General features: G+C 33.7%; 1 protein-coding gene across 6 annotated transcripts in view; it reads right to left on the minus strand.

Moving 5' to 3' along the window:
- Positions 1-18,853, minus strand: part of LOC132697757 (uncharacterized) — a 33,191-nt gene extending 14,338 nt beyond the window's left edge. The window contains exons 1-6 of one of the 6 annotated variants that reach the window (XM_060663364.1): positions 16,784-17,048; positions 13,260-13,422; positions 10,982-11,140; positions 7,137-7,673; positions 6,879-7,010; positions 6,432-6,479 (exon numbers count right to left, since the gene is read on the minus strand). In XM_060663364.1, the coding sequence (XP_060519347.1) occupies positions 6,432-6,479; positions 6,879-7,010; positions 7,137-7,673; positions 10,982-11,140; positions 13,260-13,422; positions 16,784-16,860 (1,116 nt within the window). In that variant the 5' untranslated portion in view covers positions 16,861-17,048. Of the gene's footprint in view, positions 1-2,947; positions 3,276-4,701; positions 4,920-6,431; positions 6,480-6,878; positions 7,011-7,136; positions 7,674-10,981; positions 11,141-13,259; positions 13,423-16,783; positions 17,049-18,734 lie in introns of those variants that run through there. The other 5 variants (XM_060663366.1, XM_060663365.1, XM_060663367.1 and 2 more) reach the window with 5 other exon arrangements.
- Between the last annotated feature and the right edge of the window lie 423 nt (positions 18,854-19,276).

Below are 19,276 nucleotides of genomic sequence, written 5' to 3' on the forward strand. Positions count from 1 at the left end.
GTAAAAATTAAGGAAATTCTGGACTGTCCCACTTCATCTGCGGCCCAGTTTAGTTCAAATAATACATTAAAATACTGTTACAAGAATGTAAGAAGAAATTGAGCGCTAAGTATCTGCCAAAATCAAATAAAAACTTGTAATAGGATAGTAAACTTTCAATCCCTTTCATATAAAAACACTTTCAAAAATATAATCGGATACAATACACCTGAAAAACTGGGTTTGAAATAAAAAGTTTTAATCAAAGGTAAATATTTTTCAGATATGCGAGTTTCTATGTCTCATGATATATAATTTCTGGAGTTTCTAGTAATTTTTCTAAATCGACACAGTACATTTCTGCGAACTACATTGTGCAACCTACGATATGGACAAAAGAAACTGTAAATAAAATTTGCATGGTTTTTGATCAAATTAGTTAATTTAATTAAAATAAGAAAAGCAGCCGAATCGGATAAATAATATGCAGCAGTATCGTCTATTAATGTCAAACGAAAAATGAGAAAGGTACTGCAAATGTTAGGTTGTATATACAGTAAAGTGTAATATTATATTATATCTTGAATTTTACGTTGTAATATGAAAGGAGAGGCACAATTATATTGATGCATTGTTCCACTCATATTGTCGCTACGCTGCTGTCTCAATAGGCATCGCCTTATGCTTTTCTTTTGCCTGATTTTCTGATCGCACTTTTTTTCCTAAACCATGCAGAGAAAAAAGTGGTTTATATGTTAATATTAACTTTTATTCTTGAAATAGTCGAAACATTCACCCATTTAAGTATCGGCGCATAATTAATAACCCATCCCGTATTAGAAAGTTGAGGTTAGTCCATTCAAAAGCTGACCGTGTTGACCTACTTCGAAATGCACGTGTTTCTCCGCTTTTTTGAACTTTTGGCCGTTTCGGTTCACGAAATTTTCCTGGAAAATTTCCTCCCTGTGTTTACTGATCGTGTATATCTCGCCACCGAGGAACATGTTAAAAATAAAACGGCGCGTACGCGTTCCAAAATAAAGCCGATTAAACCAGAAATAAATGAAACGCTAAATCGGACGAATATACCAAAAACCCGGACGCGTCTAACGAAAATCTAGAATTTCCACACCGACCGGCGTTTTTAAGGAACCAGCGGAAACACTGAAAGCTTCGCCGACGCCGATATTATAAAATTCGACGCGAAGCCATGTGCGTTGTTGCGCGTTTTGTTTATATTATTAGTTTTAGTTATGATGCAATCGACCGTCGGTAATCGATTTTTCGCTTTAGAGCAAACCGAAAATAAACTATCGCCGCCATGTTTCGAAAATTGCTACCCAATATTTTTCACTACTGTCTACAGCTGGCGGAATTTTTAAAGAAATACAAATAAATTCAGAACCTAGATTTTAAGTGCATATCCATATTACATATTACAATACAAAATGAATAACTACTCCAATAGAAACGAAAAAGTCAACATAGAAATAGCATGTCCTCCTATTTCCCTATTATAACAGACCTGAATTATAGTTAGTGAAGACCAAAAGCCTAATTAGATATGCGCGAAAAAATCGCAAAAAAGTTAAGAGCAAAAAAAGGACGAATGACTTATAAATATATCCATGTATATTCTAAAAGTCAATTAAAAAGAAAAAACTAAAGAAATCTTCAAATGTTGACACTATAAATCGATCATTATTATTTTAACGTAAAAATGATATCCCTAAAAATTCTGTACTACTGGAACACACTGTACTTAGCAAAACGCTACCATCAAAACCATGAGTGAAAATCCACTTTTTTGACGATAAAATCGGTTTTGCAAGTATTAGGATTATTGTTTTCACATTTATTAGCAACTATTTGCATGCAATTTTCTATTTTCCATTAAGTGTGTGTGTTCAATTGCTCGGATCAATATTTTAATGCGAACCTATATAATAAGGATACGAAACTTCAACAACCACAATCGCCAGCCAAAATACCAACAAAAAAAAGGATTGGAAGAATATTTAAATGTATTTTATTATAATGTAATACGATAAATAGAAGTCTATAAATCAGCTACTTATTCCCTGCGCCTACACCATAAATTTGAATCCTTGGTTTTAGCAAATTTTAGAGAATAAAATATATTATAAAATATTATAATATTAATTTTGAATAAGAGAGTTGAAGAATAAATCATTAGGAATTACATTATTTGCTTGTATAGCACAACTTATTCGACATTGAGGGACAGGTGACAATATAAATTAGAAATATTTGTTCAATAATTAGCGGTGTCGGCGAAAAAAAAGATTTGAAAAAGAAACTTCTTTTTAGAAAATATTAATTTGAATTTAATTTCCAGGGATTGCTCTCGTGCTTAATGATGAATTATATTTTCTACCCTGTAAAGTTAAATTTTCTGCCTAACAAATGTACTTAGTTAATGACGATATCTCGATCTGGTTTCAAGATTTTTGAATATTCCATGTTCTCAATGTACGGAGGCCAGAAATATCAAACTGATTCAATTAATTTAACAGCTTTACACGTTTCAACAATGCATTTTTTAAAAACTAACATTTGCCATCACATTTAATTTTATGAATAATAGAGTCTGTTCATAAATTTACTGACTTTTTAAAATTACTTTTAATTTTGCGGAAAAATGACTTAAATAATTTGAACCCATCGAAAATTTCATAGGCGGGTCACATAGAAAATTATAATAACATTATGTTGCCGGAATTGATATTCACAAGAGCAGTAAAAAACTGCATTTTTCAGCTATTAGACACTACAGGTTCTTAAAAGGTAACGAAAAACTGATTACTCTTGAGGTAATTTAGCAACATTAAGTAACAAGTGAATCAAGTTAAGCAGTACGTCGTTGTGAACGCTCCAAACAATCATACGAAAACCTGTCGAACCATAATGAAAAGATTTGGTCATTGTTTCTTCGATCTAAACTTACCACACCAACTTTGAACACCTTCTGAGTGAGGTTTGTCAGAAATTGGCGTTTGCTGGGATCATTTCGATCTGACGGTTTGAAGCACCGTTCCGATTCGACGACGTCCGTAATGCTTTGAGATTTTTGCAGTAAACCGAAACTGGATGAAGGCTGGCGGTCGGAAGGTGTGGAAGGAGCCGAAGAACGTACAAATTTTGAACTGCTTGCACTTTTCGACATCGAATACGAATACGAAGAGCTTTGGCTCTTCGAATCGATGGTTTTCGCAATAATTCTCATCGTTTAAATTACTCAAACCAATTGGATATTTTCGAAAGAAATTTCCTTTCTGGTGAGGATAATTATTGAATGAATGAATGAAACTTTGTAGATAAGGTGAACATTTCGGTGACTTTTCTACAACCGACACCCATTGAAGGGGTTGCATCTAGGAAAGGGTGATCCGCATGCATGCAATCTTGTTTTTTGCAGGACAGAAATTCCTTTATGATGTCGACCGACGCTAAGCAATTTTTATGCATTGCATGCGGCAAATTGACCCTTAGACGCGTCGGTTATAAATAAACGTCACCACACGGCTATAAATATAACCCTTGAGTTATTATATTTATCCAAGTTTAATGTCATTGCAAGGCGCCATGAATACCGGATTACAGGTAGGTGTGATACAGGGTTCTGTAGACAGGACTTGAACAGGTACAGATTATTTTTGACTTTCTCTGTAGGTAGCAAGCCATATTCTTTCCATTAAATTAAAAAGTTTCGTTTATAAAACAACGGCACCTCAAATAAAATAGCTACGACCGTTATTTTTTCTCATATTAAAATAAAATTTATATTTGTTCTTATCAAAGTGGTTATTTTATTTTATAATATTTCTTTTCTCTTAATTAAGGAACGACAACCAATCGTAACGTTTACTTAGTTTACTAACGAAAGCAATTAATTTTTTGCAGACTTACTAATTTTATTAAAATAATCAGTATGTTCTTCGTTGCAACGAGTTTATTTCTGTTATGAACTGGGTTACGATAAATAACACATTTTTAATCTAAAAGAGATGATTTATTGTTTTTTTGGAAATATTTTCTCCAGTTTACTGCTTAAATACGTCAATAATTAATAAAACATAATATTTAACCTAATTTTTAATGAAATTATAACTGATTATACTAAATATTTGAAAAATGATTAACGTAGCAATGTCAGATACGGGATAACCTGAAGGTATTTTCATTGGCTTATTGAGTCCTTATTTGACTATCTAAAAAAAGTCATATAGTTTAGTTTTCTTTTTCCATAAAATTATTGTTTTTTGCAATTCACAACACTTTTTGTAGCGTAGGAAAGGGTTTCCTTAACGATTCCTTTCAGAGATAGAGATTTTTTACGTCGAAGCTCTATCGTTTAGGGTCCACTTGTTTCCTAATTTTTTTTTTTAATTTCACGTTTTCGTTTACTGTGACAATACAGGGAGAGTCAAAAATAAGAGCCTGTTTATTCCCCGTTCAAATAATATAATTAGAGTTAATTCGGTAATGCTTTATAAAACCGAACTGCTCGCTTGATCTGTTGTTGGTTCATTTGTTTGCGTCAAAAATTATTTTAAGTTATTTTCCTGATGATTATTTTTAGATTTCGTCTCGGAATTTTCGTTTCCCAATCGCGCAAAATTTTTTTTCAAAGAAATAACGGTCATCAAGTGTTTGCGAACTTATGCCCCCGTCAATTTCGAGACGGCCTAAATACTCAACGCGTTTACACCCACGATGTTCTGATAAATTCCCCGTCCGAATATTTAATTCGCCGCGTCACTTTAGGTCCGAAAATAGCCACCACTTTTCGATAACACACGCGCCGCAGAAACCGCGACTACAAACGGCTTTGGGGAAATTTCGTTTTTCCCATGGCAATTACTAACGAACTTTGATAACACTGATCGTATGAAATCTATATAGCCAAGTACAAGTCCCGAAATAAGTTGCCAGGAACAACAGTCGACGCATTTGGTCCGTTCCTGGATCATTTCCAATAATATCGAAGGTACCTATCAGCGATAAACGTTATATAAATAATTTAAAATGGATATTGTTAAGTCTGCCGGCGATTATAAATAACGGCGGAAATAAACACAATAACATAAAACCGGAATAAGTTAGTAAATTCAGCAAATTGTAGAGAAAAGGTATGCTGTATCTCACTTCATACGTCCACGCACCTTATTATTTTCTTTCTGCTATTTGCGATGTAAATAAAACATAAAACTCACAAGATTACAATTGGGATTGGGTCTGAAATGTGGTATGTTTAGAATTGATATTGGAAGTTGAAGGGTGCTGCCGAAGAATTAGATGAAGGAATACGGAAGATGGGATCAAATTATAAAAAAAACTAAACTAACTAGTTAAAACTAAAATTGCACTTTAGCAAAGATTTAGAAAAAAATGTTTTATTTAAGAATTCGCGCAGTGTTCAGTGTATGCGATATTAATAGGCTTTCCTTTTGCACCAAAAAACATCTGCCTCGTATTTTTAACTACGTCGATGTTATCTCGGTAGTCTAATATGTAAACGTCAATTATTTTCATGGCGATCAAACGCTTATTTTAAGACTACATGACCAACTTAAACCCAAAACATTCAAACAGTTCTATATTGTCTATTTTTATGCTAAACCTTTTTAAAATAACACGATAGGATGCAACAAGTTTTAAAAACGACCATTTAGTCGCAAGTTGTTTAGGCACGAGAAGGGCGCAGCGGGGTGAGTATTTAATAAACGAGTGAATAATATAATTTTTCTATTTTTCCATGAGAATCGACAAACGTCAAGATACCATGGCCAAAATCTTCATCCAGTCGGTCCCAGACCCGTGACTAAAATAACTAGCGACCATGTTTAAGGAAGCTGACGTCTTAAAGGAACACTTTTAGTAAATTTGAGTAGTCCATAATTGGATATTTTAGAGTAGGGGATTGAAAGTAATATATTATGATTAGTACACGAGTTTAATTTGACAAGAACGAAGTAAGTGCTAAAATACCGGAAACGACCAAAGTGTCTCGCTACGGTGGATAAAGAGACTGATGTCCTAAAGTGACACTGTTCGCGTACTTGATCCGTGCATAATTGGGTGTAAAATAAGAGGATAGCTAAACTGTACAAGCATTAACAATTGCAGCCCCACTTTGGTCACATGTTCTTCATTATTTTAGTAGTGTACCCTCACCATGTTCTTATCCTAAATTAGAAATGTAAATTTATCATTTTCCAGTATTTGGAAAAAAATTACCACGAAAAGTACTTGAGAACCACCCTATGTTTTAGGTACGCACAGTAGGAATATAAAAATGTTAGATTAAAATTTAAAAATACGCACACACATTGGTTTCATAAGATTTGGTTAGTTTTTATAAATATACTTTTATATAGATACTTAAATTTTATTAAATCAGTATTGCCTTTTCCTAGCATCTGTCTTACCTGACCGCGATCTTCATTTCCGTATTTACTGATCAGTTCGTCATTCATCTAGAACAGAAAAACATTTAATTTTCCAGCCAACGGTGTAGCTTATCGAATTGTTATTGTTAGTGTACGTACCTTTTGAGAGCAAAGTATAAAAGAAAAATTATTCACACAGACATTAAACTAGATGTAATAGCGTAGAAGATAAATTTATGTATCACTTTTAGTGGATAGTTACTGCTAGTGTTACTGTAAAACGTATATAATAAGAAGTTTGTTAAATGATTCGGTTCAACTTATCTTGAATATTCGAAACCTCGCGACACATATTTCCCTCAACTCAATATCTTAAAAACCATGTTTTTTCATCAATGTATATCTCGATAATATTGAGCGAGAACTACACTGAATAAATCCATCCTTTACGCTATGGGAGTATAAGTATGACAACTGGTGATATACCTCTGTGAAATGATAACGACTCAGTGTGTTTTCGGGAGGAAGGGATAATGGTCGATGTTTTGTTATAGTGTTTGGTAGACATGAAGGCAATCTTGCCACCCATGATTCCTTCTGACTGTTATCTGGATGTTTCTGAAAGTACAACGAGCATGCGACATCAAGGTTAATAAAATATTGGTGTAGCAGTTATCAATTAAACATCTAACAGATATTCTGTAAAAGTGAGGTTGATTGGAAATAAATTTATGCAAGTATTACCTTTCTCATAAACGACTGAGCTAAAGCCGTTGGAGCGCTACCATTTTCCAAACCTTCGCGTTTCACCTCCTTATCTTTCTCCGCGTACGAGTCCAAATCAGAAATAATTTCTCTCAAGGTATTTTTAATATTCTCCTCTTTGATTTCAGCCGAGTTGTTAACCGACAAATCTGTGAATGTTATTAGTGGTGGCAATGAATTGCCACTCTCCAATTTCGGCTCTAAATCCGATAGAATTAGTGGAGATAAAGGCTCGACGGGAACGTAACCAAGAGGAAGACTACCGACGTTATCCTGCACAGTAGAATTCACAGAAGAATTAATATCCTTAAGCGAATTTTCAGATTTTTGCGTTTCTATTTGTTTGGTAAGCTGAAACGATTTTGGTGCGTCGAACGGCTGTAGCGGTTCAAATGGTTTTACTGGCTCGAAAGGTTTGATAGGTTCGAAAGGCTTTAAAGGTTCAAACGGCTTGATCGATTCTAGTGGCTCGTATAAGCTATGGGGCCTTCTTGTTGATTGTTTTTCTTCCCAGTCCTGTAGAATAGCAGGCGTTTCGTATTTGTATTTTTTATATTATTGTAACGTTTTGAAGCTTAAATATTATTCAGGTCAACGAACTTACCAACCTCTTCTGCCTCTCAGCTAACATCCAGAGCAGGAATAATTTTCTGAAAAACTTATACGTAATTATGTTTTTAATAGGGCTGTTCTTTTACGGGAAGATTTCTCAGGAAATGCCTTAAAGACACTTAAAAAAAAATAAATTTTCAAATTCCTAAAGAGTATGATAGAATTGGGTGTCTTGTGTTGAAATTTTTACATAGTACTTAAAATGAAAACGACAGACACGACATATAATGAATATTGTACTGCAATAATATATAGGTGTAGACATTTTGTTTGTTAAGATTCTAAAATTATTGCTGTATAGTTTCACATTCATTTTGTATTTTTATTCTATACTTTATTTTCTTTTTTAAATTGCGAGAAACTGTTGTTAGCGAATCGGATATTATCGGATAAAATTTCAAAAAGTTTATTCGTCATAAGTTTCGAAAATGTAAAACTTTGTAATGTCGAATGATAAAAAAAGCATATATAGGGTGTTTCAAACCAAACTCGACCAACGTAAGGGGTTGATTTCTTACTCAAAATAACGGACTGTTTATTATAAAAACGTTGGGTTATTATGGAGATATCGCGCTACAAATACGGCAAAAAAATGGTTTTATTATTTTTTATTTTTGTTTTTTCAAATAAACCTCCACAAGCTACTGTAATATTTTTTATAAAACTTCTGGATTCCTTCTGCGTCAATTTTTGTTGAGTCGAACTTGCTAACAAAAACCGACGCAGGAGGAATCCAGAAGTTTTATAAAAAGTGTTTTATTTTTTATCTTAAAACCATTATTTATTCAAAGATTTTAAATTAATACGTACTAGTTTAGTCAACCAAAACTATTGGGTTGTTCGGAAAGTCATTTCGTTTTTTTTGGGGAACATGAAAGACAGTTTTCGTATAATGAATAAATATTTTATTAAATTATATATTGACCATTCTGGTCCAACACCTTTTGCCATCTTTCTGGCAGTAACATAATTCCCCTCTCATAAAAGTTTTGATCCTTGCTGGCAAAAAACTGGTTCAGGTGGTTTTTGACATCTTCATTTGAGGTAAAGGTTTTGCCATCCAAAAAATTTTGCAGGGACCGAAACAAATAGTAGTCGGAAGGCGCCAGATCTGGAGAATATGGTGGATGTTGCAGTACGTCCCATTCAAGCTGTAAAAGTTTTTGGCGAGTGACCAAACTTGTGTGAGGTCTCGCATTATCCTGGTGGAACACTACACCCTTCCTGTTGATTAATTCGGGCCTCTTCTCTTTAAGTGAATCATTCAATTTGTCCAGTTGATGACAATAGACTTCATTAATCGTTGTATTGTCCGGCAAAAGCTCAAAAAAAAACGATTCCTTTGACATTCCCCCAAACGGAGAGCATCACCTTTTTTTGGTGAATGTTGGCTTTTGACACGCTTTGAGCCGGTCATCTTTTCTGCTCCATGACCTCTTGCGTTTAACATTGTTGTATACAACCCATTTTTCGTCCCCAGTAATAATCCGCTTCAAAAATGGATCATTTTCTTGACGTGTGAGGAGCGAATCACACACGTCAACGCGACGACACAAATTTCGCTCCGTAAGGACATGGGCCACCCACACATCGAGCTTCGAGGTTAAGCCCATGCCTTTCAAATGGCCATAAACAGTCGAATTCGACAAATTTAATCTCTCACCGATCTCTCGTGTGGTTATTCGCCGATTTGCATCAACTAATGCCTTTATCGCATCTTTGTCAGCTTCGACCGGCCTTCCAGACCGTGGTGCATCTTCGACATCAAAATTGCCGGATCGAAATTTTGCAAACCAGTTCTGGCACTGGCGTACTGTTAACACGCCTTATCCATACACATCCGTCAATTTTTTTCTCGATTGGACAGCATTTTTACCTTTTCTGAAGTAAAAAAGTAAAATATGACGAAAATGCTGCTTATTGCTCTCCATATTTAAAAGGGCACCAACCAAAAACTACTGCGTAGAATTAATAGAACTTTTTCACACACAAGCCTTGCAATATCAGCTCTCAAGACATATAATGGTTATGCGGCTTAAGTGTGAAGTTGGTTTCGAAAAAACGTAATTAAGTCCTCTGACGGGAAAAAACGAAATGACTTTCCGAACAACCTTTAAATGTCTTCTTTCGACATCCAATGCGTTTTTATTAAACTGGCTATCAAAATTTAGTTAAGACGAATGATAATGGTAGATTATTTCCATCCTCTCTACTCCTTCTAAAAAAGTGCAAAAATATAAAGGAAATCTGTTTTTATATCAGTAATATTTGCAAAAAACGTTCTTGTTCTCTCTTTTCGTTTAAAAAACTATTTTTCCAGCACATTTGCAGCTATGTTTTGAACAAGAAATCACCCCCTTAAGTTTCTCGAATTTATTTTGAATCGCCTTGTATAATATAAATACCGATATCCTACAGAAATTTGGCAACAAAGAATTATTCACTGAACGGCACCGATATTCCTCTACTTCGTAAATCGCATCATTAAAAAACAAAAGCAAGAGGAGAAAAATAGATCGAAATAAAGTAAAAAAGCCGAAAAGAGGTGGTACGAGAGTGGAACTGAAGCTTCAAAACGTTACATTTTCACGTACGGCAAACGAGAAGCGCTATATAGAACTGAGCGCACACCAGCGCGAGAATATAACATTTTGAAGCCCATCGTTCTGAAAAATAAATCAACAACACAGTTCAAGGTAAATTTTTATTGGAAAGAGATACAGTAGGTAAGGACAAAGAAGCACAACTAAAAACTAAAAAAAGTTACAAAACACGAAAAGCGCCAGTTCTATATAACGTTCCGTATAAACATTCAAGAAAGCAATACATTCTGTTGTATCTTTCGTTATCACATACGAGGCCTTACCGATATAAATGCAATCAACATATTTTACAGAGCGTGAATACGTGAATGACAACAAGGCGATGAAAAGAAAGAAAAAAAAAGAAAAATGAAGTATATAGTACAACAAAGGCAGAAACTATCCATTAAAGTTAATGGGGAGGGTCCAAATCAGATGAGAAACTCTTTTGTGAAATTTGGTAGAGAACCCTGAAAACATAAAGCGATAATCAAAACAAAAAATTATCGCGGGTTACATTTTGAATGGATAATTTCTGATCGGCCGGGATATCTATCACCCTTCGATTTCGTATTCTTCCGTTTCTTCCATGGAGAAACTTTCCGAGGTTTCGATTTTCGAGCTCATTACCTTTGTGTTTCCCGATATGGTACAAGTTTCCTGCTGCATGACACTCTTCGAGGCCTCCGTCTGCTGACTTCTGTGATCTTCTTTTATGGACGTGTTTTCTTGTGATTCGAAAGTAGCCGTCTTTTCGTGCATTTTCGCGTGTCCCAAGTCTTTCCGTACCTGAAAACAATGGAAATTTGGTTTCGCATACCCATCTGACACGAATTACCCGCACAGTGGGTCAAAAAGGTGTCGCGGTAAGAAATATGTTTGTAGTTTTTGAGTTATTTTTTACAACATTCTAGAGAGAAAAATATATGCGTTAATAATCACAATACTAAATGAAACAAAAACTTAAATAAAAGAACTTTAACAGACCGTAAAGCCTTTCGCCACTTGAACATATGAACGTATACGAGTATAAATAAACGCTGCTAAAAGAGAGGCAAGTAGTATAAACTGCGTGAACATAAAACAAACACCGATGGTCAGGAAATACAAGCAATCGAGCTCAATTTGATCATTAAAAGTTAATAAGTTTTTCGAAGACCTGCTTAGTGATTTCAATTCAAAACGAAATATTCAACTCCTTTAGTGTTTATATTTATTTATATTTATTTATATGTATAAAAGTCGACTCTAAAAATAAAAAAATCTTTTACAATTTACAAATACACACAACTCCTGAAGTTATTGGATTTTTGACAGGTTCTTGACATCGCAGTGACAGCTTGGATATCCGAAAACGAAAACTTGTGGCGAAAGTTGAATACATCGAAGCCAAACGACCACTGATTTCGAGATTTCAATATTCTGGATTTCATTAAAAAAATTATTGGCGCAAAGTGGAGCGGCGGTCGATTTTTATCAATAAAATTTACCGAAAGAAAAGAAAAAGAGATAATAGTCTATTAAAGTTAGAACTATCATCGCACCACAACTTATACAACGTTTTGGACAAGTATAAGTTGTGGTGCAGTAGGTCAGTATAAGTGTGACCATTCTGAACCAGAACATCGAAGAATTTATATTTTGACAAATTGAAGCATTCGAGATGTTATAGCAAAATATTTTCACAATATAAAAGAGAAGCGGCGATTTTTGGACATTAAAATTTTAGAATGTAAAAGAAAAAAATTAAGTATAAAGTTAAAACTTAAGTATATTTTTTAATGTGCATAAGTTGTGGTGCACTGCTCCGAACCAGGACATTGTATAATTTGTACTTTGTGAACTTTGTCCTTTTGCGATACAAAAATTCCCCATGCTATTGCAAAAATTCTTCAATGGTCAATTTTTATCATAAAACTGAACAATTTAGAAGTCAAAGTAGAAGAGGAAGTCTGCTTTTATGCGTGTGGCGTGACTAATGCGGAACGCATGATGCCGGATTATTTATGCTTGCCTAAATATTTCCAGCACACCTCTGTGCGTTGAACGATTTACTCTCTTCCAGAAACGTAATGTATGTTTGCAGTACGAGTAATTGAAACCAATTAATAACTGAGTTAAAACGTCGCAATGCGGAGGCGGACTGATTTTCGCCTAGTCCACCATGTTTGATTTTCTATTTTTTTAGTGTTGGGTTTTGTCAGATTCATTTATAAAAAATGTACTATTTGATAAAATAAAGTTTTATCGCAATAAACAGCAATGTCAAAAAATCTGCAAAAGTGTCGTCGAAAAAGGTAAAAATTACTTTTTTGTGACCCTCTATCATTAAATGCAAATATTTCAGAACTCGCCTTTATATACTCCGATTATAGATATTCTTAAGTTAAATTGTACATCGATTCATCGGTAATGTTAGCTATGATTTTGAAATTAATGGAGATCTTCAACTTTGTCAACCCATGGAAAAAATTATTTTTGTTAATAAGTGATATTAAAAAATTTGACATTTTCAGTTAAAATGAAAAAATTTGGAAAATTGTAATTGGAAATGATTTTGTTTCAAATATCAAAAATTAAGCGGCGAGTAACAACTATCATAATTAAGAATCATTTTAAGAATTAATAAAGTTTATAAAGGACTTTTCTTTTTGGTGTCAGTGAAGCCCATCAAAATGGCGCTTAAACTTTTTTGGCTCGGACTCTAAAACAGGAAATTACTCAGTTGCCAAAATTTCATGTAAATAATGGTAATAAAATTTTTGCAAATGTGCTTTGCTTTATATGAATTACTCTGTTTTTAATACCCTACTGTTTAATTTAAATATTTAAATATAAATTTAAATTTAAATATAAAAATAAGGTATAACACCTTTACAAATTGGGTAACTGTTTGGCGCGAGCTTACCTCAGAGAGTGTAGTCTCTTCCGTTAATTCAGATTCTTCTTCCCTATTGCCCGAACCAGTACTAACTGCAGTACTGCCGGGGACTGACACTTGCATATCAGACATGTTGCGGTATGCTATGCTAGGTTCAGACCCAAATGGAGATTGGCTTGTTTTGGATGACCTATAAAAACCAACTTTAATATTTCCCAGGGAATATGAAATTAAAACGAATGATAATAACTTTATTAAAAAAATGAAGAAAAAAGTCCAGTTCTGAGATTTTCGTTCGTTTCCTTTCTGTAGCAAAATTAACAAGACAGCATTAGCCGTCCCATATATCAGCTTCGTAAGCTTCTACTATTCACTGTTCTACCTAATCACTAATATTCATGCTTAAAACGGTATAGTTATGGATTTTGAATTTATGCTAAAATTCGTCGTAGTTTTTTTATTATTGTCATTATCAAGCTCATCAAGTATTTGGATAAATAAAATGTATAACCCCTTATGGGAAATTTCGGATACAAAGTGGCGGTTTGTACATTACTACTCTACAGTTTTGACATTTGCAAAATATTTTCAAATTTGCTATGCAAAATTTATATCCGCTATGATCGGTTAAATTTAAAATCTATTATCAAAATGCTTAAGAGCCCAATAAAACTATCTTTTAGATTTTCGAATCAATACTTTTATATTTCTTAATAATTTTTTTGTTTTCTGATATGCCTTTTATGAAATAGGTTTTATTAAGGATTATATAAATATATTGTTACAAAATTTCATTTTCTAGTTTAAGTAGTATTGTTGGCACCCACATCACCTTAAAATACTTCATTTTAACTTTTTAAATTTTTAAACATATAATAATCAAAAAACATAACATATATAAAATTTCAGCCATCAAAAAACTTGAACTTGAGTTGGAATCATTACATATTATTGCAGAAAATAATTTACAATTTGGAATTAAGATTTTAATTGTGCTACATTATTTTCGTTAACAAGCTATCATTACAAAGTCGAAAAATCTTTTATGATGAGGCAAAGTTTTAAAATAACCAATTCTGTAATTTAATGTTCAAGTAGCATATTTTTATCTTCAATAATGACACTTCGGAAATGGGGCTAGTGCCATAAGGCGTTTAATCAATAAGTCAAAATAATAACAATTTTAATTTTAATATGGCATTAAATGTAAATAGAGCCCAAAAATAAATCAGAATTTGTAATAAAATAATTCAGTCATAAAATTCCGCCCGGAGAGATCTATAGTTAAAGCTGCGCCAAATCTTCCAAAACATCACCAGTGCTTGTTGCACAAATTTGCAAGCTCGCAAACGTATTTAAACATGGACTTGGCCGGGCCGGGTACCGATCTCACTACTACAATTTATTTATGAGTTTGGCTAGAAGAAATCCATTGGACGCTCGCCAAACGACGCTTCTTGTCCACAATTTCTACGGGTTTTTTACCGGGTTTCGCGTATTCGAAAAAATATTTAATTTTAGTCTATTGCGGAGCACAACAATAGCGTCCAAATGGGTTACAGTTTTCTGCACTGAATTAGCAGAATGCGCGAAACCGAAAATAGACCCAGGTTAAACACGACCTGTTTTCACTCGTAAAAACGTCCTATCAACGTTTTCTGTTTTTCGTAACAATGATTTTGTTTTTCGTAAAATTTCCAATAAACCAAGTAGCTTATCGACTCGTCAACAATCTACATTGAAAATGTTTGCGTATTCACTTGCTCCTCTGAATAAATAAGAATTAATGAAATTCCTTCTACCAAATTTATTTTTTTTAGGCATTTCCAGATATTTTTCAAATTTGGATATTGTCAAATGTATATCACATACAGCTACTCGGTAGAGATATAGAACGCTTGCTCATGCTAGTAACATCTTTGAAGCCAACATCGAGAAACTCGATTTCAACCAATAAAACCTTGAGGCGTTCAAATGAGATAACATACTTTTACGTCTGAAAATCGCTGTTTAAAAAGAAAATGGCGTAAAGTGCGTATTAGCGTGTGAAATTTAGAGGAATGCTCGGAAGATCATTCCCTGCTTTATGAAAATATTAAAGCACATTGCGTCAGTGTTATCGATAAAATAAAAAAGAACCACTGAAAAATTAGTTAGGAATATTTATATGTGCCGGATGCAGAACAATGTCAAAGCTTTTGAAAAACATTCCTTCCTTCAGTCGAAAAAACTAAAAAAAAATAAGTTTCTGGAATTTCTTTTCATTTCTATTCACAAATGAAACGTCCCTGTGAAAACCAAATCAAAAACTTCTAAACCCTAAAATCAGTTCCCAGAATCTAAAAGTTTTTTAAGTTTTTAAATTTCTTTGCTATCCTACAGGAATATTTGGGTCATATCTGAACCATTTCCATGTATTCCTCCTTGATAATAAAATTTTTCTAGTTTTTTTTTATTTATTGTTTTACTGTTTACTGTGTGTATGCCAAATTATTAAACTACAAAAACGCAATTGTCTTCTCCAGGGCTAATCTGATATATACGAGATTTTTATTTATGCCGATCGGAAGTCAGTTGGAATGGTTGACTGGATACTACTTGGCAAGACTGCGACTGTTATTTAATAACGAAATATAATTTAGTACAATTGAAGTCAAATATTTGGCAAAGGTTAAAAAATCTCGAAATGAATATCAGACATGCCGGTTGGGTTATATGTAGAGGAAAAATTTTCTATCGAGGCAAATGCATCCTCAATACGAAATAGAAACTTTTGGATCATTTATCAGGATGTCTAATGAAAAGACGAAATGAACATGGACAATGGACCGATGATCGGCAACACTAGATGGATCATGATAGGTCATTGTGAAACGAGAAGTCGTAACGGTAGTAAAAAAAGAGCACTATGAAAATTATTAGTGTATTTAAGTAGCAGTGATAAACGGTCTTCTGGTACTGCTGTTCGTCTTTGTGCTAGCAATTTTGGCGTTTTTAAGTATCTGTCATCAGTAGTTAGTCCCATTCTCTGAGTTTACTTCATGCTATTTGTCTCCACTGCAATTCATTTTGCATTACTTTCCTGATTTGATGAAACTTGATACACGATCATGCAATCATTTGCTTTATGCAGTTCGAGCACAATTTTTTCCATTAATAAAATTTCGTAAGTATCAATATTTCCTTTCAAATCTTTTAAAGAAATCTTCTTCGCTCTAGCATTCAATATTTGTGTTCTACTTTCTCGCAATTTTCATCTGCCTCTGTTTTATTCTAATACATTCTTCCTCATGTTTCTTCGGTTTTATTTTTTTATGTTCTGTGTATGCATGAAATGTTCCCAGCCACTGGGATGATGACGATAGACAAAACAATGTTAATAAACAATGTTTTTTACCTGCTACAACCTACATTATCAGCCAAGAAATAAGCCGCGACGACCGCCAAATAAACCGTATCGATATCACTGGAAAACAAAAAAGAACGCAAACGTTCATGTCAGTTTTCGAAAATTGGTATTGACAAAACACCGCGGGCCCACAGGTACTTACCCATCAATAGACCTGGTGGGCGTGTAGAAATATTGCAGGAGCACGACCAACAGATAATTGAGCCACTCGCGAAGCATTATCTCGGAGCGAATATTCTAAAGCAAGATGCACCTGGCGCCAAAATGGTCACCAACTGAACCAAAGTAACGAATACGATTTGGCAAATTTCGCGGACGCAAATTTTGCAGTTCCATTTAAGGCACATAAACTTTAAAAACGCACTTCGCTAGGCTACAGCAGGACGCATTGGCACGGATTTAAAAGACAGTAAAATTGATCTGCATTGGAATTTGGAGATCGACCGGGGAGCGCATGTCTGAGTTCTAATATCGTCGCCAATGTCATTGCTTTTGATCTACAGGTCGACAAATCATAAAATATCAAATACAATAACGTTCATTAGCAACACTACCAGAAATCAAACTATATAATATAAAATAAAACTAATCAAAGTTTTTTGTGACAATTTAAGAACAAACCAGTACATAAAAAGGGCTATAGACCAAAATGTCCAAAACACCTTGATTGAATACTGAACGAGGAAATGCAAAGAAACAGTTAATAGCGTATTTGGGAAGCAGATTGTAGCAGTCCAAATATATAATAGAAGCTATTGGATATTGCGCCCAACCTTTGTTATATAGTTTTTTAACGCTTTAAACCTCTTACTGGTAAATGGTGAGAACAAACACATTAGTAGACAATACCACCTAATTGTGGGAAGTAAAACATTAACCGACTTAATATTCAAAGATCGGGAATTGTCTTAGATAGGTTCAGAAATAATAAATCATTGATAATCAGAAGGAAAAAAAAATCTAGTTTATTGTTGTGCTGGGGTAAATCTAAATATTTAACTGTTTACAACTAAACAAACTAAATAAAATTTAACATATGATTGAATTATCTCTTAAAATTTACAGTTCTGTTGACAGTTTGGTGGGTATTAAATAATAAATTAAGGTGCTGTTCTGCCATATGCACAAGACGGCTGTCCAGCTCGCGATTATCACTTCTTAATTTGGCAGCTACCTCATGTGACCGAAGAAAAATGAGATTCTTATAGCAATTTGTGAAAATAAAGGCACCTGATTATCTCAAGAAACAGGTATAAAATTATCGCTTGGCTTATTACTAGATATTTTTGAATTTTGTATGACACGTACCTAAAAAGAAGGGTAACGATTTTTTATAAATTCTTGTAACTATGAAAAGTATAAATAAGTGACGTTCGTAAAAAATATATACTTTGTATAATGTTTTTCTACCGCATTCAAATTAAATACGTATGGTTATATTAATTTCTCTGTTTATTTCATCCCACAATTTTTCCCTATTATATTGTCTGTAATAAACGATCTTAACCGTGAAGTAAAGCTCGCAGGTTTAAAAATAACTAAACAGACAGTTTGTGTTGCACAAACCCAGATTGTGCCAAATCGAATTGTTTCAAACACTCACTCCTTCGTGATTAAGAAATACTTTTGTAAGCGTTTTATTTGGCAACGGTATATTTCTACTTTTACAGGGCTGGTAAATCGTTATGTACTAAAAAATTTAAGAAACTATTTTTGGATCAAATTAAAGTGACTAAGGAATCCCTATTTTGAAATAACTGATTATCTTGTTTCGCTTAGCTTTTTCTTTATTGTTTACCGTCGATTGCAAAACTATATTTGAGATTTCCTATTTAAAGGAACTGAAGAAATAAAAAGAGCTCCAGTTAAATGAATCGACCAAACTTAGTGTGTTTAATAAACTTAAACAACAGTTATAACATTATTTTTAACGATGAATACTGTAGACATTAAAAATTCGGTTAGTATACTACTTCCCTTTATTGTTAAAGTCGTTTGTAGAGAAATGCGTTAAAATTCGAATAAGGAAAGTTAGTTCTGATTATATATGAAGAAGAATTTAGTTTGGCCACACCATACCGCGAGCAACTTACCACCAACGAAATAAAATAAGTCCGATTCCAATACGTGTGACTTTTAAGACCGCATGACTAATCCCGCAGACGCGTCGTTACTGAGCGGAGTCCTGATTTCGGGTGCTTACGCCGACGACCTCTGCGCAACCGCGAATTTCTTTATTTTCAGGAAAATCTGGCACGTTCTTTAATTAACGCAAGACGGATCTCAACCCCATGGAAATTGAAATAAACCATTAAATACAACTGCACTTCATGTCCTAGTAAATCGAAAGCTATGGGAAAAATTGTTTGCTTAGCTTAATGGCATCGCCATAATCTTATAGAAAATAATTTTGTTTGTCGCTATCGGATTCGATAGGGATTTTTCCAAACCGGGCTCCAAGGCTAAAAAAAAGAATATTCTTTTTCTATTCTTAGATTGTGTTAACTTCGTGGTTGGTAATGTTATTAATATCTTCGGCATGCATACAATCACGGTTCAGGATTCACGTTCCTTCCTATAATAATAAAAATATATAAAAATTTAACAGTTAACTTTTAAAATAATAAAAGAGATA

This window comes from Cylas formicarius, unplaced genomic scaffold (genome assembly GCF_029955315.1).
Source record: "Cylas formicarius isolate icCylForm1 unplaced genomic scaffold, icCylForm1.1 PGA_scaffold_2__14_contigs__length_35257938, whole genome shotgun sequence".
In the NCBI taxonomy this organism is placed as follows: Eukaryota; Metazoa; Arthropoda; class Insecta; order Coleoptera; family Brentidae; genus Cylas; species Cylas formicarius.